This window comes from Myotis myotis, unplaced genomic scaffold, assembly GCF_014108235.1.
Source record: "Myotis myotis isolate mMyoMyo1 unplaced genomic scaffold, mMyoMyo1.p scaffold_m19_p_29, whole genome shotgun sequence".
In the NCBI taxonomy this organism is placed as follows: domain Eukaryota; kingdom Metazoa; phylum Chordata; class Mammalia; order Chiroptera; family Vespertilionidae; genus Myotis; species Myotis myotis.
In genome coordinates, this window is record NW_023416334.1 from 1,149,727 (window position 1) to 1,171,503 (window position 21,777).

A 21,777-nucleotide genomic window follows, 5' to 3' on the forward strand; every position below is an offset into this window, starting at 1 on the left:
ATACTCACCCAAGCCAGCAAGCTGGGATGAGAGGGAAGGTGGGGGTGCCGTGCTCCCCACCATGGGGCTCACCACGGCGGGAGACCCTGGCCCCAGGTCTATTAAGTTGTCCTCGGTCACTTCACTCAGTACCTGTCGGAGCAGGAGGTGCAGTGAGCCCGTGAGCCCTGGGGCCCTGGCTGAGGTTCAGCCGCAGGCACAGTGTGGTCTCAACGCCGTGCCAATACAGGAGCCAGGGGTCCACTGTGGGCCCTGGCACGGGGAGCCTGCCCACTGCCCCTCAGGATGTGCCTGCTGGCTCTGCCTCAGCAGCCTGTCAACAGCGCGAGCTGCTCATTTCATCAATATTTACATCAGGTCAAGGAACAAGCGAGACCCCACCCCCGCCCGAGGCGGCCCTCCCAGCCTCAGAGCCCCGCGGAGGCCCAGGGAGTACTCACCCCGTTACTGGCGTTTTGGACCAAGCGGCCGGACCGGAATCGCTCGAACCTAACGGGAAGGAGAGCCCCGTGAGGGAGGGTGGTGGCACTGTGATGCCCACGGGTCCTGTGAAGAGCTTCTGGGACTGAGGTTCCAGGAAAGGAGACCAACCAGACCCATGTTAGGGCTGGGAGAGCGGCCCACACACGCACGTCACACCCTTCCCCTGTGTGGGCCTCACCCATGGGCCCTGAGGTGAGGGAGCAGGGTGGTGGCTGGCACATCAGGCCATTGTAAGCATCCAGCCATCCCCTCAGACCCTGGGCTATGTGCTCCTCCTGTCACTGGAGCGGGAGGTTGGGCTAACCATTTTACAGGGGCCGAGCCAGGCTAACGCCCTATGTCACAGGGGGCAGGCCCTGGAGGACAGGCACGCCCTCTGCCGTGGAGGGGTCCCTGGGGGCTGCAGCCAGGCCACGCCCAGGCTGGGACTTGGCTCAGAGCAGCTACAGAACCCTCCTCTCTTACCCGGGTGGGAGACAAGAGCGATTGTGAGGGGCGAGCGGCTGCGTGACATTGAAAAGCTCCCAAACGCTATGGGCAGGGGGAGCTCGGACTCTTTTCAGCTGGACCCGGAGAAGCAGACTTCACTGGGTCCCGGCTGCTGGGGCCAGCCCCTGTGAGCAGGGATCTCCACGAGGGACATGGTGAGGACGGGGTGCTGAGGGTCTCTCAGGAGGAGTGGAGTCCCTCCCTCCACCTGGCTGGGAGGCACCAGGGCTGGTGGCCCCAGGCGCTGAGTCTGTGGTCGGCCGGGACTGGCAGGCTAGTGGAAGTGCCCACACAGCTCCTGCCACCTGTTCTCGAAGGGGCTGAAAGGAGCCTGACAGGTTAAAAGTCAGGCCATTTAAAACTGGGACCACAAGGCAAGACCAAGGGTCAAGGCACTCAGGTTGGCTCCTGTCCCCAACTGGCTCGTCCCTGCTGGCCCAACGCCCTCTGCGGAGGCCACCTCACCTGTCAGCCGACAGGGCCACCTTCCTTGCTGCCTCAGCTAAAGCTGAGACAAAGCCCAGGGTTGTGACAATCACAGCAAAGTCACCCTCTCAGATCCCAAATGCAAGTATCTATCACACTGACCGTAACGGGTGCCAGACCGTCATGCCATGAGTCAGCGAGGGGCCAGGACCCCAAGTCTCCAGGGGATTGGGGCTCAAACTGAGAAGAAGGCAGGCCTGGTTGAGGGGCCTGTAGGAGGCGCCCCCGGGAGAGCCCGAGCCACAGGCGGAGCTGCTTGCATTCTATCTCCTACACCTGGGCCTGCAGCTGCGGAGGCTGCGCTTTTCCGGAGGCTTTGGAAAGGGAGAAGGACCTGCAAGGTCGTTACCTCAAACCCGTTGGTGGCCCGGCCGCAGGAAGAACTGAGAGAACGCGTGCTCTCTACGCAGCACCCGGGGCTCCTGCCCCTGCCGGACACTCAGACTCCCTGACGTTTGCGAAGGAAGGGAAAAACCTCCTTTTTTTAAGATGGAAGAGAAAAGTCTTTTTCCTTATGGATATTTTTCCTTTAACTCTTTTCAAGCTCAAAGGGTCTTTAAAGAGGCAGGTGCAGCAGCTGCAGGGCCCGGTGCCCGGTGCCCGGTGCCGGTCCTTCCCCTCTGGGGCAGGTGGTGAGGAAGGCAGAGCAGCCAGAGGCTTGCAAAGGGCAGAGACTCCCAGGAGAATAAGAGCCATTTCCCTGTCGCCTGGAGCAAATGAGCATCTCTGGTGGGTAGTTTCCAAATCTAATCTCCCTCCCTCTGTTCCTGAAAGAAACCCGCTTTGGCCACCCGCTTTCCCGGGGGAAGGAAGGAGCCGCGCCCACCTCTCGTATCTGAGGAAGACGTTGTTGAGGTCGTCGTTGACGCGCAGCAGCTCCTCGGTGACCTCCTCGTTGCACACGTGCGAGATGAGCTCCACCACGCGCTGCTGCATGGCCCGGCAGGTCCTGTGCAGCTCCTGGGGACACACGCCTGGCTAGCCTGGCTGGGCCGTGGCCACATCGCTTTCCTTTGGGAAAACGTGCCCTGCTCCTCAAGTCGTAAGGGAGTACGTTCTTGCTCATAAAGCCGGGTGTGTGCAGGGTGCAAAGTGGAAGCCTCCCTCACTGCCCCCTTACTCCCATGCAAGCCCGCTCCTGTTCCCTAGACAGACCAATGTCCAGGCCTCAGACTGCGGGGTGACACAACGACATGCTGCACGAACCAGTTTTAAAATAGAAGAGAGGATTCTTTGCAGCTGGCTTTTTCTCTTCAACAGAATGTTCCAGACAACTTTCCTGCCACTTCAGTCTCACCCCTGTGTGTGCATTATAACGTATCGCACCATTCTCCCATTTGGGACACTCGGGTGCGGCCTCTTTTCTGGCCAGCGCAGTGGGTGCAGCAGCAAACACTGTACTCGCCTGCTGTGCACCTGCACAGGACCACGCCCCACAGTGGAGCTGCTGGCTGACAGGGGTGGCCACGTGGGAAACTGACTGGTAACAGGAAAAGACCCTGCTGACTGACGAGCTCTGTGTATCTGTACCCGCAGCAACGGCAGGGGTGTTTTATGACACCATCAGATATTCACTGTGGACGGGATGAGTGCCGGGCTTGACCTTGCAGGGAAGAGCAGGGGAGGGACCATGACAGGTCAGCTCACCACAGAGCAAGCAGACCGTGGCGAAGGAGGAGGGTGCTGCTGGCACATTCAGGCCATTCTATGCTGGCCACTCTCCCAGGCGGCTCAGCCTGGGGGCTCCTTCCCAGACAGCAGGGGCAGCTGAGGAAAGAAGCCTGGCCTGTGGGGGGCAGCCCAGAAGCACCGTAGCACAGATGTATTTTTCAAGACTGAAGTACCTATGTTTGGCAGCTGTGCATAAAAGGCAGCTTCCTGTGGAGATGCTCTGACGCTGGGGTCCTGGGCCCTGGCCAGCTGGCTACGGCCTCTGTCTCGGTTCTGCCCTGCTGCCAGCCCTCTGCACAGCCGGGATGCTGCTGTCAGTCTTTCTTGGTCAATAGGGCCAGAAGCAAGTCCAGTGTCTGGACGTTCTGGGTTTTTCTATGAACAGACTCTCATTCTTGGTTCCCCTAAGACTACCATTTTAGGTTTTTGGAGAAGGCAGGACCATTCCTGGAAAGAGGAGGGCTTTAAGCAAATCACTGGATTCTCATAACCCCTCTCTCCCTACCCCGGGCCTGTACCAGCTACACCCGGGCCAAATCAGCCCAGGTAGGTAGTACCATCCCACCAGCAGCACCAGGCTGGGCTGGAGGCAGGAGGAGGACCTTGATCTCAAGTGCTCTGAACCTGCATCAGCCTGCACACTGAAGGGTCCCGGGTTCAATTTCAGTCAGGGGCACATGCCCAGGTTTCGGGCTCCATCCCCAGTAGCGGGCCTGCCGGAGGCAGTTGATCAATGATTCTCTCTCATCATTGATGTTTCTACCTCTCTCTCTTCCTTTCTCTCTGAAATCAATCTATACATATAAAAGCCAAGCGACTGGAACAGTGACGCACACTGCAGTGGCCAACAGGCCCGATAGGGGCCCCAATCGGCCCCCCACAACCTCCTGAATCCCCACCCCCTGTCAGCCTGGCCTTGATCAGCCCCCATCAGGGCAGGCTGGCTGGACCCCAACTGTGCACAAATTTGTGCACCAGGCCTCTAGTAAAAATAAATAAACAAACAAATAAAATGCTCTGCACCCTGGTCTGCTCAGACCACCAGCTCCCGTCACTGTCCTCGCCCTGTCCCCTGCATTAGCGCCCCAGGCCTCCAGCACTCTCTGGCTTCTGTCTCCCTGGGGAAAACAAGGGGTGCAGAAATGGTGAACCTCTGAGGTGCCTCACAGCAGGGGTTTGGGGCACCCACCCTGCAGCAGCCGGGCAGCTCTGCTTTGACCTGTTTTAAACACTCGGGTTCTCTGGGAGACTTGGTTGTGGAGAAGAGTTCCAGTCCCTGACGGAAATGTGTGGGAAGAGGCAGATGGTTTCTGAGGCCTCTGCTAGCTCTCATCCTGGAGCAGGAGGCAGGGAGGCCAGAAGCACCTGCTCTGGCCTTGCACTTGCTGCCTTGGCCCCACCACCGCCAGGGGATGACAAGGAAGCTGCCCGGACCCCCCAGGAGAGCCTCCCCTCCCCGACCCCAGAGGAGCACCCAGGGAGTCCGCCCGGGGTCTGAGTCAGAGAGAAAGCTTTACATGTCCATGCTTTAACCTTGTAAGTTACTGTCTTAAAACAAAATTAAACAGGAAGAGAAACGACAAAGAGCTAGATGGTGAGAGGAGGACTAGAATGTTAAGATTTCTGCCACCACAGACCAGCTAGCACCGCATGGCCTCCACGGGGTCCCCCACAGCCAGGCTGCGCAGGTGCCGTGGGAGATCTTGCTCTGCCTCCCCTGCCTCCAGACCTCCAGACAGAGAGCCCGCTTGCTCACTCGCTGGGCAGCCTTCCCGCTGCACAACAGCTGGGACGGAAGTTCTTAAATGGTGACAATCTGGGCTTTGGCCTCCTTCTGGGTCTGGCTCTCAACAGAGGGAGAACAGCTGGTTACTGTTCTTTGTGCAAAAGCCCTCACCTATCAGAGCATCTTATTAAAATATCCTCTTTTCTGTCTAATTGATCCCAATGCCTTGATCTTTTCTTCAAGGGCATGCACATCCCCACCTCACAGAACCACCCTTAGGTCCTCGCTCTGGGTGTCCTCTGAACCCCCTCCCGGTCCTGGGGAGCATGGAACAGGGTCCTGAAGACCTGCTCCTACAGCTCTGGGGGGTGGGGGTGGGTGAAGAAGTTCTTTGTTGAAGAGAAAGGGGAATAATGAAGCTAAATGTGTAGAATAAACCAGATTTCTCCACGGAAAACGGTCCTGGCCACCCAGTCTTTTGTTGAAATGAGATGCAGAGAGAGGGGAGCGAGAGGGCGATCAATGCCTGCCCCTCCTCTTCGTGGACAGCGTGCAGAAAGGTTCTCTACCATTCCTGGCCGCAGGAATGCCCTTGTGAGCATCACTGAATTAATTAAAAGTTATTAACTGGAGACAAAATCCAAAAAGCTAATTTGAAAGAGACAGAAGGCACCAAACGACAGCACCAGGCTCACTAGAGTCCCGATGGGGACTCCAGGCCGCAGTGAAGGCGTGGACCTCAGCGGTGTGGGTGCAGCCACGCTAGGCCCCACGCAGTGCCTGTGGGGGCAGAGACGTCCAGCAGCACGGGAGAAAGAGAGGAGGGTTCTCAGGGGATGGCGCTCTCAGCTTCTAATGTCCGTCCCCTGCTGAGAACCGCCTGGCCACCCTCAAGGTGGGCTGCCCACAGCCGCATCTGCACCCTGAGACTGGGTCGCGGCAGTCTCAAGCATTTAAGGTCCTACCGTGTGAACGTGGAATGTGTTTCTGCTGGTGTTAGAGACGGACAGGGCAGCAGGTGCAGGGAGACAGGCTGGAGCTCCAGCCTGTGGCCGCCGTGCCTGCGCCCGGCACCGGGCAGCACACAAACAGGATCCCCATCCCTCCCTGGTGACGGTGATCCTGCCATGCTCCATGGGCCAGGGCCTGCGAGCATCACCAGCTCTTCAGTCCGCGGCTGAGCGGCTGAACGAGTGGCGCCTTCCTGCCCTGCTGTGCTGCTCACCAAGGGCTTCCACGGGCCGACCGACAGCTGCTGCTGAGAACGAGGCGGGAGGGACTCAGCGTAGGTGTGGAGCTGGCTGCTGCCTGGAGGTCTCCCGGCCCAGAGCAGAGGCCCACACACTGAGGAGCTGCTGGGTCCCTCGGCGGCTTACTCTCCCGGGAGCTCCTGAGAGGCTGGCAGCGCAGGGGAGTGGAGTGGCCTCCGCCTCCCTCAGCCACAGTAACCACCCAAGTCCTCAGGCCCAGTGCCCCGGGGGCTGCTCTGCCCTCCGCAGGGCTGCGGCGAGGCTGCAGCAGAACGGCTCTGTGACTCCCGGGAAGCGATCGGGACGAAACCCACCCATCATCATGGTCTGTCACACAGTGTATCCAGGGCTGACACCTCCAATTTCCTCTCTTCCATTTCCTCCGCCTCTTCCAGCAGCTCACACTCAAGACTGAGCGGCCTTTGTTGGCGTGAACATTTGGGCTGGTGGCAAAAGCGTTCACTTCCATGGCCCTGGCCAGTCCTGGGAGCTCTGACAGCTTCTACTCAGCCATCTGGCTGCCCTCCACTTGCACTAAGGGGTCCTGGGGATGGGCTGATCCTGCCACTTTCCCAGCAGCCTGTGCCATTTTCCCACATGGAAGGCTCACTGTGTGATCTGACCTCGGCCCTTGGGAGACCCTCCCTGGCTGGCTTCTGATAGATGGGGAGGAAGAGGAGGAGAGATGTCAGGAATGACTGAAGAGTTGGCCGGCAGCCGGGGCCATGTCTGTTCACAGAGCGCCCGACTCCCGAAGCCTCCCGCTGTACCAGAGCCGCTCTTTCCGTTTGATTTAAAGACAGCAGCGAGGCTGGGAGGCTCAGAGTTGGAACAAAACAGAGGGAAGAAAACGTCATGGGAAGCAACCTATTTTTGAAGACTGTGAGCTGACACCAGGAGATTAGGTTCTGTTTGTCTTGGCTCATGGGCTTTGTTTTAGAACACACGCGCACGCACTGGCACACAGAACATCCCTGCTGTCTGGGTCTGCTCGGCTGTCTGGAGGCAGGCTGGCTTTGTTCAGCCCCCACCCCTGCTGCCAGGAGCTCCGCTCTGTCCACTGCAAGCCCTTGTCAGCAGGAATTCTGATGCTGACACAGCGCAGAACTACCTCAAGCAGCCCCTCAGCTTCCGCCGCTTCTGGAATAATCACAGATCTCAGTGCCTCCGGGAATGCCTGGAAGAACCCATCACCCAGGCGCGAGTGGAGGCCAATACGCAGCAATGGGTGCTGGGTCCCCTGGAGTGTGGCATGCGGACGGCTGGCCCTGCTCAGTGAGGCAAGCCCGGTCTGCCAGGTCTCAGTGAGGCTGCCTTGCTCAGCTGGCAGAGGGTCTCATCTTGGCTTCAAGAACAGCCCGACGCCACAGTTTCGTGGAGATGAGCCGTGTCTCCGGCACTCAGCGGCGAGCTCCTCAGAGCAGGCCTCGGCACAGCATCTCGGTGCCTCTCGGGCTTTGCTCTGTGTTAGGCCCTCAACAGGCTTTCACCCCTGCTCCTCTCCCCGGGAGCTGATGGCTTCGAAGGATGAAGGGGGCACAAAAGAGATGGCTGTGTGCATTCCTGAGGACCGGCCATCAGACCGAGCCTCCACAGGCTGCAGGTGTGTGCCAACAGCAGGGGGGACGTGTGGCACTTAGGGGGCCAAGACTGACAGCCCGAGGGCAGACGAGAATAGCAACACGAGGCCTGCCTGGTGCACTCACGCCAGTTCGCCAGGCCCGTCTGGCTCCTGATTTATTTACTCAAGCATCTTGCCTCTCACTGAAAAGATCTGGCACCTGGGAGTCTACAGCACCCTCTCTCCACCCCTTCAGAGGGGCACTGCTTCTCAGGCGGGGCCAGAGCCTGAGACGGGAGTGGCGGGCCTGGGAAACAGGCCTGAGGCAGGGTATCTGGCTCTAACACAAGGCCCCCCCGCAGGCCAGCCCTGCACCCAGACCCCTTTCAGGCACACTGCCAGGTCCACAAGCGTCCAGAGGAGAAGCCAGGTAGTGACAGGGCCGCGGGACCACGTGAGAGCAACCTCCGCCTGGGGACGGATGCTGGGTGTCCAGGAGAAGAAAAGGGGCTTCAGCTGCCCCAGGGCCTGGGGGTCTGGGAAAGGCGTGAGGAGGGAAGGCTGATGATGTTAAGGGTGCAAAGCAATACACAAAAGTCGTACACATAATAACATCATCTCAACCACATTTGAAATAAACATCAAAGCGCTGGCGATGGCTACTTGTGGATGCGGCCTCAGAGAAAATTACTCCTTTCTCCTTTGAACTTCCTTTTTCTTTAGATGAGCATGGATTTTGCAATTGGCATTTTATAATCAGGAAAAAATGTTACTAAGGAAAATAAAAAAGAGAGAGCCTGGTACTGGCCTCTGTCTGTTTCTAGGAAGCATGAGGCTGGGTCTGGGCCCAAATGGACTCGGCCCCTCTCTCAACGACTGCATCCCTGGGCCCAGAGCCCCAAGATGAGGCCCCTCACCTGTAGCAACTCCAGATCAGATGAATCTTCCTGCCCAGGAACCATTTCCGTTAACATCTCAGACATGACTTTTGTGTTTCCTCGAACAATGTCCAGTTCGCTCCGCAGCCTGGCGATCTGTTGGGCCCAGAGGAGGGAAGAGGGAGGGAGAGGTCGGTCACTGTGCCTGGCCGGGGCCGCCGCCCTCACTGGGACACGGGCTGCACTTCTGAAGGAGTGCAGCAGCAGCACCGTCTTGTCTCCCTCTGGTCTAGAGAGTACTGATGGGGGAGGGGGGCCACCTGGAGAGCCCGGTCACCCGTTGGCCCCCGACTCTGCCCAGGACTGGGAGGCAGCACTGGGCAAGGAGAGCGCTCTGGGCCCAGAGGACCAAGCTGGTCTGTAGCCCCCGCTTCCCCGCCCTGGGGCAGGGACTCACCCTCAGGCCTCTGCCTCTGCTCTTTCAAGGGAAAGGTGGGAGGTGTGGTCCCCAGTCCCTTCAGCACTGGGATCCCTGCTGAGGAACCGAATAGTTATAGACTCTGGCTCCCAGCAGCTTATCCTCAAAATACTATGTCCTTCTGAGAGGCTGGCCAGGTTATGCACACTTTCCTGGTGTGGCAAGAGTGAGGGAAAGGCACTGAGAGAAAACCACAGGGAAGGCCACTCCCTACCAAAGGATAACGACCCCCTGAAAGCTACCAACCCGCCCACCCAACAGGGTCTCCAAAGCCTGGGCCTGGGCCATCTCTCCTGCAGCAGGAACACCACAGGATGGACCTTAAGCTCTGAGCCTCCGTTTTCCCACCTGAGAAGGAACTGGGAACCCCCACGTTGTGCAGGGTTGCTGCGGGTAGCTGATGTGGAAATGCCCCCCTCACTCGTGTCGGCACACATATACCCGACACTGCTGGGATGTGCAGACAGCTGGACCGCAGGCACTCTGACCTGTACTTGACCCCGTGCACGGAGGCCTCCCCACCTCTTCCCGCAGCCCCCTGAGGCCTGTGCCCTCGCACAGGTACAGGAACAGGAGGCTCAATGCATGTTTACTGGCTGGACAGATGGGAGGGATGGCCCACCAGGGGGGCAGGCCAGGTCCTGGCAGGCTTCTCTCTGCCTCGTGCTCTGCCTGACGGGTGGACGGCCCAGGTCTTGGCTGAGAAGAGGTTTCTGACCAGGAGGCCCAGGACTTCGCGGTTAGAAGCCATGTGGGCTCTGAAGCCCTGGGTCCTCCAGGCCCGGCTGGTCTCCTGCTGCCTCTGCTTTCATTCCCCAGGGGCAATACTCATGCCCCTCATGCATTCCAAACCCTCTCTCCACTGTTCTGGCTGCTGAGGGCTCCCCCTCACCCCGCGTTCCCACACACAGACAGTGGAGGGCCTCAGGCCATCCAACTTCAAACATGGCTGCCTTCCCTCTGAGCAGAAGGGGCACAGTTCTGCCCAGGGGGGCAGGTCCTGGTCATTTTAGGTGATGAAAAGGGGCACAGTTCAGTGAAGTGAGGCCCACAGTCAAGGTAAATGCGTTTCAGCTGTGGGTTTCAACAGTCTCTCCTCAGCAGAGCACGCAGAACTTGGGTGCTTATAGCCTTCAACTGCCCTCAGGCCCATGACTGCCCAGCAGGTAAGAGGGCACGGTTATTGCCCCATTGTATGGACAGGAGGCACCCTGAGGGCTAAAGGACTGGCGAAGCTGGCGCCTGCTGGCTGGCCTCTCCCTCCTCCCGCCCGCTCCCTCCTGGGGCCCTGGCACAGCACCCCACGAACCAGGCAGAATCATCTGTCCTCTGTTTAAATGAGGCCCCAGAATGATGACATTGTCACAGGTACTATGTGAACATTTAAAAAATATAAACACTGGATGGATTTTTTTCAAGCCTGACCGATTCTCAAATTTTAACTAATGGAAATTCTAGAGAATCACCTAAAGATCAGTCTCCACATCTCACCGAAAAACCCGTTGGGGTTAAAGGGCATTGCTTCCCGGGAGGTCCCTCAGGGAGGCAGGCAGTGTTTGGGGTGAAGCAGGAAGAGGCTTCCTGAAGAGTCTCCCTGCCCAGCCTCTGCCTCACAGGTAAGTCCACCCTATCAGCACACACATAGGCTGTTCCCAGCTCCGCTCCCTTCCTGTGCTCTGGCCTCACCTCTGCCCCGGCTTCTTCCCCACTCCCACCCTGCACCAGCCCATCCTCCAAACATCGCCTGCTGTGCACTTTCCTCTGGCCTGCACCACCCCCACCTGCCCACCCCACACAGTGCCCCTGCCCACACTGAGCCCCCACCCTCCACCCCCTCTGCCCCCCGCTCCACACCAGCCCTGCCCCGGCATGGTGCCTGGCAAGGCTTCTCTCCCGCTTCAAGACCTTCCACAGCAGCAGCTCAGGCTGCCTTCCAGGCACTGCTCAACTCTGGGCTCAGCACCTGAACACTCTCCCACCTCAACGTGACCACAGTCCTGACTGTCTTTGCACCTGTCTCCCCCACCGGACTGTGAGTCCTCAGGAGCGGGGCTGGCCCTTTCCTCTGTGTATCACTGACACCTGCCCATGTCTCTGGGAGGGCAAATGAGGGCAGAGCTGGCTTGCCTGTGCCTAGTGTATGCAAGTACCTGTTCTGCATTGGCTGTGATGGGGCCGGTCACACTCAGAGCCGGGGCCTGCGGTGCGGAGAAGGGAGGAGGAGGAGGCGAGGAAAAGGAGCCGGCACTTGTCCTCTGCTGCGCCTGGGACCTGGGCACGGTGGCGGCTGGATCCACTTCAGGGACACTCTGGCATGGCAACAACAGAGTCCTCTGCTCACTCGGACTGCCTGCGCAGCAGGACCTGGCGCCTGCCCCACCCAGGGCAGCACTATCTGCAGCACCTGTGAAGAGGGGCCCTCTGCTCCCAGTCTTTCCCTCTACGCCCTCCCAGTGGCCTCTCCCTCTGCTTCCCTCACAACCAAGCCCAGACCCCTCAAAAGGCGGCAGGGAGAGCCCTAGCACTCTGTACCCATTACTAGGGCCACCTAGGGATCCTTAGTTGGTACCAGAAGATTATGTTTTGGCTTTTACAAGTAAGCTAATATAAATAGTAATTATGTAATTTACTGAACTTTCTTTGTAATTACAGGAACAACAACATAGTTCTGTATCATCTGTCTATATAAAAGGCTAATAAGCTAAGTGTCCTTCCCTCTGTCCGGGTAATGATGTCACATAGCAAAGCCCGGCTTCCTCTCCCTAGTGACGACTAGCCTCCTTGCAGTTTCTTCAGCCCAGGAAGCTTTAGCCAGGTGGAAACACTTTACACTGTAACCAAATGTCTGTGAAGTGTTTTCATGTGCCTCATCTCATTTGAGCCTCACAGAAGTCCTGGAGTAGGTAGATAGGAGACTCGATGGAATCCTATTTTCTTTTCATTAGCCAGAAAATGGAGATTTAGAAAGCTCAGAAACTTGACCCGACTGAAAAGAAGTAAGAAATGGTGGACCTTGAAAATGACTTCAGGTTTTCTCACTGCGCAGAATATAGTCAAACACTGCTGCAGTTACATATTTTACCCTTTGTTCTTCCTGTGTGATCTACAATAGTAATCTGCTTTTTGTTGATATTTACTGCTGTGTTGCTGACAATTACCTGAAAGAGAAGTTGGGGTGCTTCACTGGGCTGGAAAAAGTTTAGCTACATCAGAAAGCAGGTCTAATTAAGCAAATTTGTTCTATATCTGTAAAAGGCTAAGTTGACTCGCACATGCGCGATACATATAAAGCTCTCACTGGCGCCAATCGCACATGTGTGTTTCAACCTGTCACTGTCGATCGTGAATTTGGTTGACACTTCTATTACAGAGGAAGGGTGAATAGCAATGTTAAAATATTTCTTCTAATTAATTTCCTTTCAACGTGCATGAATTTGTGCACTGAGCCACTAGTTATTAGAAGAATAAAACAGTGATGTTTACTCCACGAGGCACAGTGTTTTGGAGGGTCATTCTGAAAACACTGCTCTGGAAGATATAACTCCTGGTGCTTCCCTGTGGGCGTCTCTGACACCCTCTTGAGCCTGAACGGTGCTCACACGACAAGACCCGCACAGGCCGCCGCCCTCCTCCCCCGTTTCAGAGGTGGGCTGACAGGGGCCCGCAAGGCAGTGTCCTGAGCCCTGGCTCTCCTGGATCCCAGCCCACAGGGTGCACACGAGCTCCCGGGAAGGGTGGCCAGCCTCTCCTGCAGGCTTTAATTCTGCAGCACAGGGCTGCCTCGAAGGCTTCCGCGGCATGGCCTTCCATGGGCTTTGAATCCCCAGGTGTCTGGGCTGATGCCGAACGCGCCCAGCTCTCCGTACATTTTAGAGCCATTTGATAATGGGTCCATTTAGAGCATCTGATTAGCTTGTACGGCTGGGAAACCCCAAGCTGTTCCCTGCCCAGCGCAGCGGCACACTCATCTCCACACTGCCAACACCGAGGTGCTCCTGTTCTCCAGGGGAGGCCGGCCAGCCCCTTCCTGGGGCCTCTGAAGAGCAGGTGCTAATGACCCTCAGAGAATGGCTTCCCCCAGCAGCCATTTCCATGAGAACGTCTGAAACGATCCCTCTATTATGCTCTTCCACAGGCAGGATGAAAACTGGGGGAGACACTGCAGCCACTTAATCACTATCAGCCAGCTGTCTCACTCCTGCACTCCCCGTTATTAAAGAGAAATGCCCTCAAGCTTCAAGACAGCGTGACGACAAGCTGAATAATTCAGATGGAGCAGCAGGGGGCGGTGCGTATTCTGCAATAGGCCTTTCTAGAAAATGCCAGCTGGGAGCTTACCCGCTGCGGTGTGTGTATGGGAGACAGAGCGTCCAAATCTGCATTAGGAAACTCGACCCCTTTCCTCTTCAGCTCCTCATATATATGCACAACACCCGTGAGGTCAGGACTGCTTCGAAAGGCGTCGGCCCACGCCTGGAAGGAGAAAGGAGGTCTGTTAGGAAGCGTGTCTCCCGAGAGCTGTCACGGCGCCTGAACACCCACCGCACCCAGCTGCTCTCTCAGAGGCCAGTGCTCCCCTGGACCCCAATGCGAACTGCCCTGGCAACTATCCTGTCCCTCTCCCCCTGCCAGCGCTGCCACAAGGCAGGTGGCAAAATCTTGGTTTTTCAATGGTGCTGTTGAGCATGAACAAAAACATAAAACTTAATTCAGCATCTGTATTTCCTTGGAGAAGAGACAGAGAAATAACACCCAAGCTTTGCAGTACATCCTAACATACAGGCATTTCCCTAATCGCAAGAAAATCAATTTCTGGTGAGTTTAGTTGAAGGGTGAGCAGAGGGCGCCGCCAGGCTGCCGTGGGGCCAGGGGCGCTGTGGGTCTGCAAGCTCGCTCACCGTTTCCCACACTGCTGTGTGGGGTTCTCGTCACTGGAAGCAGGAACCACAGGCAAATTGACAGGAAGGAGACAGCGGCGTGTGGCTGGGAAAGCCTCTCTAGGTCTCCTCAGCAGATGCGAGGACCCTACAGCTGAGCCGGCCTCGCCCGGGCAAGGTGTCTGGGGCTGAGCGGGGAGGGGAGCCCGTGCTGCCTGCAATGTCAACGCACACATGCCCACATGGAAACCCACAGGAAAGCGTGAGCACTAGTTTCCTTTACATGAAAACAGCACAGAGAGGAAAGAACACAGATGGAAACGGATTGCCACTTACCACTGATTCATGAAACTCTTTAAAAATTAAAAAAAAAATCTGTTCTTTGGAAGTTACAGAATACATTTTCTTTTTTAAAATATATTTTTATTGATCTCAGAGTGGAAGGGAGAGGGAGAGAGAGAGAAACATTAATGATGAGAATCATTGATCAGCTGCCTCCTACTGGGGGTGGAGCCTGCAACCCGGGCATGTGCCCTTGACCGGAATCGAACATGGGACCCTTCAGTCTGCAGGCTGACGCTCTACCCACTGAGCCAAACCAGCTAGGGCCAGAATACATTTTTTAAAAGTATAGCCAAACAGCTCCCCCAAAATTGGGCCCAGCTCTTCAGAGTCACCCATCACCTTATAAACTCCCAGGGGAAGGCGGAGCCTTGGGGGCCAGGGTCCTGTACTAATTCCGTTGCTGTCTCCAGCATTTAACCGCCTCCCGGCTCCAGCAATGCTCCAACCAATCCCGAGGCGGCCAGAGCAACGCTATCGCTTACCCGCAGACCCACTTGAAGTGAAAAGGCCAGCTTCCAAAATGCCTTGTTAATTACAAGTGATGCATCTTACTTAACAGAAACATACTGTCAGTCTGGCTCCCTTGATCCACTTATTTAATTTGCACACTCAGGGGTTTAACCCTGCATCAGGACAGCCCCTGTCGGGTTGGCTGACACTTTCCTCAGGATCCTGAGTTGGGCAGAGGTGCCTGCTGAGGTCTCCCTGGAATCCCAGCTGGGGAGCAGTCACAAGAGGCCTGCCCCCTGGGAAGTGACCCCGAGCCCCATCTTCCACCAGCTGCTTTGGCCTCAGCCACCTGGTTCACGCTCCAGCTGAGGCCGTGACCTAGCTCCCCATGCACTAGCACTGGAGCTTGGGCCTAACCGCCGGCACCCACGCTGCTGTGGGAGCGGGAGCAGCAGCATGGCAGCTCCCCCTGGGGCTGCTGGAGGCCTGTTCCTATGGGAGGGCCAACAGCTCAGGGAGCCCCTTTTCATTCGTGTCGCTTTCCATCCAGCTGACTATGAGATGAGAAGAATGAAGATTAAAAAACCATCACTCTTCTCTCCAGTCAGTTGAGAACTCTTGGGGCACCTGCCCAAACCGCGTGTCAACAGACCCCGTTCCATGGCCCCAGGCAGGGAGGGGAAAGACACACCCCACGCTGGCTGGCCCAGCAGCTTCTCCCCCTCGCAAGAGTCTGGCCTGGGCCTGGAGCCTGCGGGTGAGATTGTCCGTGGATGTGGCCCTGGGAGTCAGTCCTGTGCCAGCCCCAACCTGTGGATGGGAGAAGGTGCAGCAGGTGTGCCTAGTGAGACATACAGGAGATTTGGAGGGTTTTGCTGATCCCTTCTGTCCATTCCCCAGGCCCCGCATACCCCAGGGTTGTAGATAGCCCTGCCTTTTCATGACAAACTTTCCTCTCTGCCTAGGCAAGCTGGAGTTGGCATTTGTTATTTGCAACCAAGCTGCCTTGGCTAATCCACCCCCTGCCCACCTGCTGCTATTTCAACCCCTGTGGGGCCCCTGAGCAGGTTAGGTGCATTCTCTACTGAGCAAGATTCTGGTGCCAATGGGAATGGGCAGGGGGCGGGGCACCTGTAAAGGAACAGCCATATGGGGAAACACAGAAGTGGGAGACATCCAGAGATGCTCTGTGCCTCTAGTATCTTGCTGGGTCAATGCCCAAATACGTGTGTTCCTGTCTTCTTCCCACCAGGCACACACTGAGTCCCGCCCCTGCTCGGGGAGAGCAGCCAGCACCGAATCCTGTCCTCGAGAGCAGCCCTACTGTCCTACTTCAGAGAACAGAGGAAGGTGGTCACTTAGGCTGGCAACAGACTGTGGTGACAGCGATAAAGCAGGGCCCCTCTGACCCAGGGCTGGAAGAACCTGGTCCAGGGGAGGTGGAAAACCGCCAGGGGCAGAGGCGGTGAAACCACCGGGGAGCAGTGACCGGCAGTGCTGGCCCCCTGAGGGGCCCTGGCTGGTAGTGACTCAGTGGCCCCCTCCCTGCTCTTGAGTAGTTCTTTTTCCCACCTGTGCGCCTATAGTGTCAGGGGTTGAAAGACCCAGAGGAAGGTCTATTGAGAGGGGAAAAAGAACATTATGCTTTTATTTCCTTTGTTCCTTTGGATTGTATGCCAAAGTCCAGACTAAAACCTTATAAAACATGAACCATATCCTATTCATTTCTGTATTCCTCAAGTTTTGACAGTTTTAAATCATCAAATTTCAGATAAATAAACAATTACTGATTTAAACTATGGGTTCTGTTCTTTGGACAAAAGAAAGCTTCTGGCATCTTCTGCTTCTGCCCCTGGACCAAACTTCCTGTTCCCAGTGGCAGGGTCTGGAGAGCTGCCGTCCACGCAGATTCGGCCATCAGTTCTCTGACACCTTCTAAGAACACAACAGCCTCCTGCCCCCAGACCAGCCCCATCAGCTCACTTTCGTCAGTGGAAAGAGAGTACAGTCAAACCTCGGTTCTCGACCAGGTTGTTCACGGAAAAATTATCTTGGTGTTGAACAAAACTTCGATTTTTGACCCAATACACCTGTATGGTCAGTCACATGTTTCTCAGGCAACAAACAAAGGAGAGAATGCACGAATATGAGTCAGTTGACTGCTTAACCTTGTGTTGTTAACATCTCAGGAAATTGTGCTGTGAATATCTTCGTGTTTTTTGTTTTGTGGCTGCTTATTATTAAACACCTATAGTAAATTATCCTGGGTGCTAAGAATGTGAGTGACAGCAGCAAAGTGAAAAGGAAAGTTGTGAGGCCCGGCTGGCATCAACCTAGGAGCCAAGAGTTCATTGGTTTGATTCTGAGTCAGGGCACATGGTTATGGGCTCGATCCCCCACATGCAGGAGGCAGCTGATCCATGTGTCTCTCTCATTGATGTTTCTCTCTCTCTATCCCTCTCCCTTCCTCTCTCTCTAAAAGTAATTTTAAAAAATATGTTTTTAAAAAGTTGTGAGAACAATGATAGAGCTTAAAAAAGAAATAATTGTGAAGTATGATAGAGGTGTTTGTGTGTCTGACCTGGTTGCCGAGTACGGCAGGGCAAAATAGTTAGCACAACTTTAAAACATAAAGAGGCCATCAAGAGTGCTGACTGATGTTGCTAAGGGTGGGGAAGTGCTCATGAAACAACTGTAGGCAACTACCGAGTTAGAAGAATGGCTGTTGATTTGGATAAACGAAAAGCAGTTAGCCAGTGATAACGTTTCAAAGGCAAGTCTGTGAAAAAGTGGAGACGCTGCACTGGCCTCCCGAAAGGCGGCCTGGGGCCTGGTGGTCAGGAGAGAGGCGCACCGCGGCGGAGAAGCGTGGGGAGGCTGCCAGCTCTAGCAAAGCAGCTGCTCAGGACTTCGTGACAGAACTTGCGGAGGAGGCCGAGGGATCTGTTCCCATCAGCGTCCCACTGGGACGAGACAGGCCTCTCCTGGGAGGACATGCCCGCGAGGCCCCGCCAGGCCGGAGAGGCAGCACCGGGACACAGCCAGTGGAGGGCGGCTGACGTGACTGTTGTGTGGGAATCGAGTGGGGACTTCAAACTGAAGCCTCTACTCGTCCACCATTCCAAAAACCTGCGAGTTTTCAAGAAAAATAATGCCGTGAAAACCAAGTGGAATGTGGAGGGCCAGCAGCAAAGCATGGTGACCAGGAAGCTTGTTATTGAGTGGATCCATGAAGTGCGGGCTCCAAGTGTGAAGAAATACCTCCGGGAAACGCAACTGCCACTCAGGGCACTTCTTGTCATGGACGAGGCTCCTGCCCACCTCCAGGCTTGGCGCGGAGCTGCTGGAGGAGCACAGCCTCACCCCTGCTGGGTCCTCACCACCCACAGCCTCACCCCTGCCGGGTCCTCTCACCCACAGCCTCACCCCTGCGGGGTGCTCACCACCCACAGCCTCACCCCTGCCGGGTCCTCTCCACCCACAGCCTCACCCTGCTGGGTCCTCTCCACCCACAGCCTCACCCAGCTGGGTCCTCTCCACCCACAGCCTCACCCCTGCCGGGTCCTCTCCACCCACAGCCTCACCCCTGCCGGGTCCTCACCACCCACAGCCTCACCCCTGCCGGGTCCTCTCCACCCACAGCCTCACCCTGCTGGGTCCTCTCCACCCACAGCCTCACCCAGCTGGGTCCTCTCCACCCACAGCCTCACCCCTGCTGGGTCCTCTCCACCCACAGCCTCACCCTGCTGGTCTTCTCCACCCCACCCACCCTGCTGGTCCTCTCCACCCACAGCCTCACCTGCTGGGTCCTCTCCACCACAGCCTCACCCTGCTGGGTCCTCTCCACCCACCCACAGCCTCACCCTGGGGTCTTCTCCCCCACAGCCTCACCCTGCTGGGTCTTCTCCACCCACTGCCTCACCCTGCTGGGTCCTCTCCACCCACAGCCTCACCCTGCTGGGTCCTCACCACCCACAGCCTCACCCTGCTGGGTCCTCTCCACCCACAGCCTCACCCCTGCTGGGTCCTCTCCACCCACAGCCTCACCCCTGCTGGGTCCTCTCCACCCACAGCCTCACCCCTGCTGGGTCCTCTCCACCCACAGCCTCACCCCTGCCGGGTCCTCACCACCCACAGCCTCACCCCTGCTGGGTCTTCTCCACCTAACAACTCCTCCAATCCAGCCCAGGGACCAGCAGGTCATTTCTAATTTCAGGAACACTACACAAAGGCCCTGTTCCAGAGGTGTTTTGAGGTGACCTCTGACACTGATTTAACCCTTCTGGAAGGAACACTTTAATATCCTCACTCGCTCCAGACTCACAGAGCCCGGGGGAGTGTGTTCCAGGACCACGCAATCAGCCTGGAAGACACTGCCCGAGCCTGTTGCTGACAGAGCCTGTGAGGGCTGTGAGGGGCAAGTCCAGGCTTGGAGGTGGATGGTGATGGGGAGGAGCTGGGGAGGACACAGCACTAAGCTGACCTCCCAGGAGCGCCGGGACCTTCAGAGGAGCAGCCCGGCAGCTGAGAAGTCTCTTCAGGGGAGGGGGTGGGGGAAAGGAGGGTGTTCCTATTCCACTCGTCAAGGGAATGCTGGGAAATGGGGAGAAATGCAGTTTATTGAGAAATGCAATCTGACAAAGAAGTAGCAAACTGTGCAATAAACTTGTTCGGTGACAGTGCAGTGTTTCACTGCAGGCAAGTGTTAAAACGCAGCAAAAACAATCACTGGATGGGTTTTAGTGAGACAGAGGCCCAGTGAGCCTGAAGCAAGTTCTAGTGGAGCAAAGAGACCAAAGAGAAAGAACCCCAGAAGAATAGCTCCCTGACATTTTATGGAAGGAGCCTCCCCTTCCAAACAATGACACACCTCCACCCTCCACCCCTCATCGCCCACCCTCCCCACCTCTCCACCCCTGCACCCCTCCACCCCCATCGCCACCCTCCCCACCCCTCCACCCCCCATCGCCCACCCTCCCCACCCCTCCACCCCTGCACCCCTCCACCCCCCATTGCCCACCCTCCCCACCCCTCCACCCCTGCACCCCTCCACCCTTCCACCCCCCATCGCCCACCCTCCACCTCTCCACCCCTCCACCCCCCATCGCCCACCCTCTGGCTCTCCACCCCTTCTCCATATTCAGTCATCAAGAGTTCACAACATTAAAGGTAGTTCTAGTGTGTATGTGAATTTTCATTTTTTACTGTAAATTTCATTTCCTTTTTGTTAAATTTTAATGTCCTTTTTGTTTATAAAGTGTTTATAGATTAAACAGTACTGTATATAAGCACGTACTGTCTATAAGAAAGGTTGAAACAGGGAACATATGGAAGACTGGGCTGGATTAATTCAGTTTACATTATTTCTAATGGCAAAACTGATTCAGTTTTCAAACAAATTGCTTCTCGAACAGCCTTCTGAAACATATTAAGTTAGAGCCGAGGTCCCACTGTGCTCTCAAACCCTTGCTGCGGCAGCGGGCAGGGCGGAAAAGCAGCAGAGGCATCCCCTCAGCGACGCTCCACTGGCAGGATGATCTCACTGCTGTCTCTGCAAACAGCACCCAGGGAAGGCCGAGGGACGGCATCAAACGGAAGGACACGCAGCCAAAAAAGGCCAGCCAGGGGCCATGAGGAGGGAAAAGCTGGAGTGGCAGGAAGCTCAAAGGCAGGAGTGACGGAGCTGGCAAGCTGCTCCGGAGGCTGCTCTGCTCTCAGCATCTTTCCTCCCCGGCGACCAGGAGACGGGCTCCCTCCTGAAAGGCAAAGCCCACTACCCGCAGGGGGGTGGGGCCCACTGAGCATTCACAAGGGGACTGGCCCCGCCCACTTTCCAGCAGCTGGGCGCTGAGAGCAGAAAGCAATGTCCTGGGGAGGGAGCCGGCCACAGCTCTGCACCCACATCAATCCAGCTGCACTGACACAAGGGCCTGCTGCACTCCCCAGCTGGCCAGAGAGCCAGCGGTCTGACACCCCCAGCCCCTCCTGTCTCTCAGTGGGAGCAGCACTTGCTCTCCCAGGGGGAATTACCAGACTCTCTGGGAGGCTTTATTTACATTTAATATGCACATAAAACCACCTTCTTTTCAAAGGGTTAAAAAATGGTTCACAGGATGCAGCCTCTGCATACTCATCAGATGAGCTGTGATGAAGGAGATGTTGCCCACTGGTGAGGGCGTGAAGAGGTCATGGCACCACGACCCGGTGCGTGGGTGCTCCCTGCCACCAGCAATTGCACGGCTAGCTGTGAGGCTGAACTCTGAAATTGCTAATATTCTACCATTCGGACCAACAAAGATGGCAGTTTCACCTATTCAACCAATAGATACCCAACAAAATGATACGTATATCACCAAAGGACACGTGCTAGATGCTCCCAGCAGCATCTTTTCTAACAGCCCCTGAACAGCAAGTGCCCATCACAGGGGGAGGGATGATGAACCCCGGCCCACCCGCAGGCCAGCGCAGCGAGGTGCGCAGCGGGAAAGGAGGCCACGGTCACTCCGTGGCGCGGTGAGGCCCTCACATGCAGCACGCCAGACACACGGACACAACAGCGCTGGCACAGAGACTGCGGGTGAAGTTCCATGGAGGAGCCCATCTATGCCCGATGCTGTGAAGCGGAATATGACGCACACCCACAAAGCCCCCGCACCCTGGGATGGCCCCCACCTGACTTCCCATGGTTGGTTACATGGATATGTTCAGTTTGTAAAAATTATCAAGTTCTACATGCTTTTTAAATATGTGATTTCCAGTATATTTAAATCAATAAAAAGTAAAAGAAAAGCTGAGCTTTTTATTCTTTTGTCTACCCCATGACAGACCCAAGCACCCACCGCTCTGAACGCTGCCTGCGCTTCTACGGTTAGCCAGCAGGAGCGACGATGGGAGTTCTCAGGGAGCTTCAGAACCTGTGCAGGAAGGACTCTGCCCCGCCAGGTTACCAAGCCCACTTGGACGCATCCTGACCTAAAGTCCCTTGCGTTTTCTCAGCTGGACCCTCGAGGTCCCATCCTGCGCCCTGCTCCCAGGCCAGCAGGGGGCGTCCTCGGAGCATGGGTGTGGGTCACAGGGCTGCTC

The 21,777-nt window shown here is 56.5% G+C and overlaps 1 protein-coding gene across 11 annotated transcripts in view; it reads right to left on the reverse strand.

Annotated features, from left to right (window-relative positions):
• TOM1L2 (target of myb1 like 2 membrane trafficking protein) overlaps positions 1 to 21,777 on the reverse strand; it is a 145,519-nt gene that overhangs the window by 18,013 nt on the left and 105,729 nt on the right. For 7 of the 11 annotated variants that reach the window (XM_036296291.1, XM_036296290.1, XM_036296293.1 and 4 more), the window contains exons 5-10: positions 13,361 to 13,495; positions 11,173 to 11,331; positions 8,584 to 8,700; positions 2,285 to 2,418; positions 441 to 489; positions 9 to 132 (exon numbers count right to left, since the gene is read on the reverse strand). In XM_036296291.1, the coding sequence (XP_036152184.1) occupies positions 9 to 132; positions 441 to 489; positions 2,285 to 2,418; positions 8,584 to 8,700; positions 11,173 to 11,331; positions 13,361 to 13,495 (718 nt within the window). The remainder of the gene's footprint in view (positions 1 to 8; positions 133 to 440; positions 490 to 2,284; positions 2,419 to 8,583; positions 8,701 to 11,172; positions 11,332 to 13,360; positions 13,496 to 21,777) is intronic. The other 4 variants (XM_036296292.1, XM_036296300.1, XM_036296294.1 and 1 more) reach the window with 2 other exon arrangements.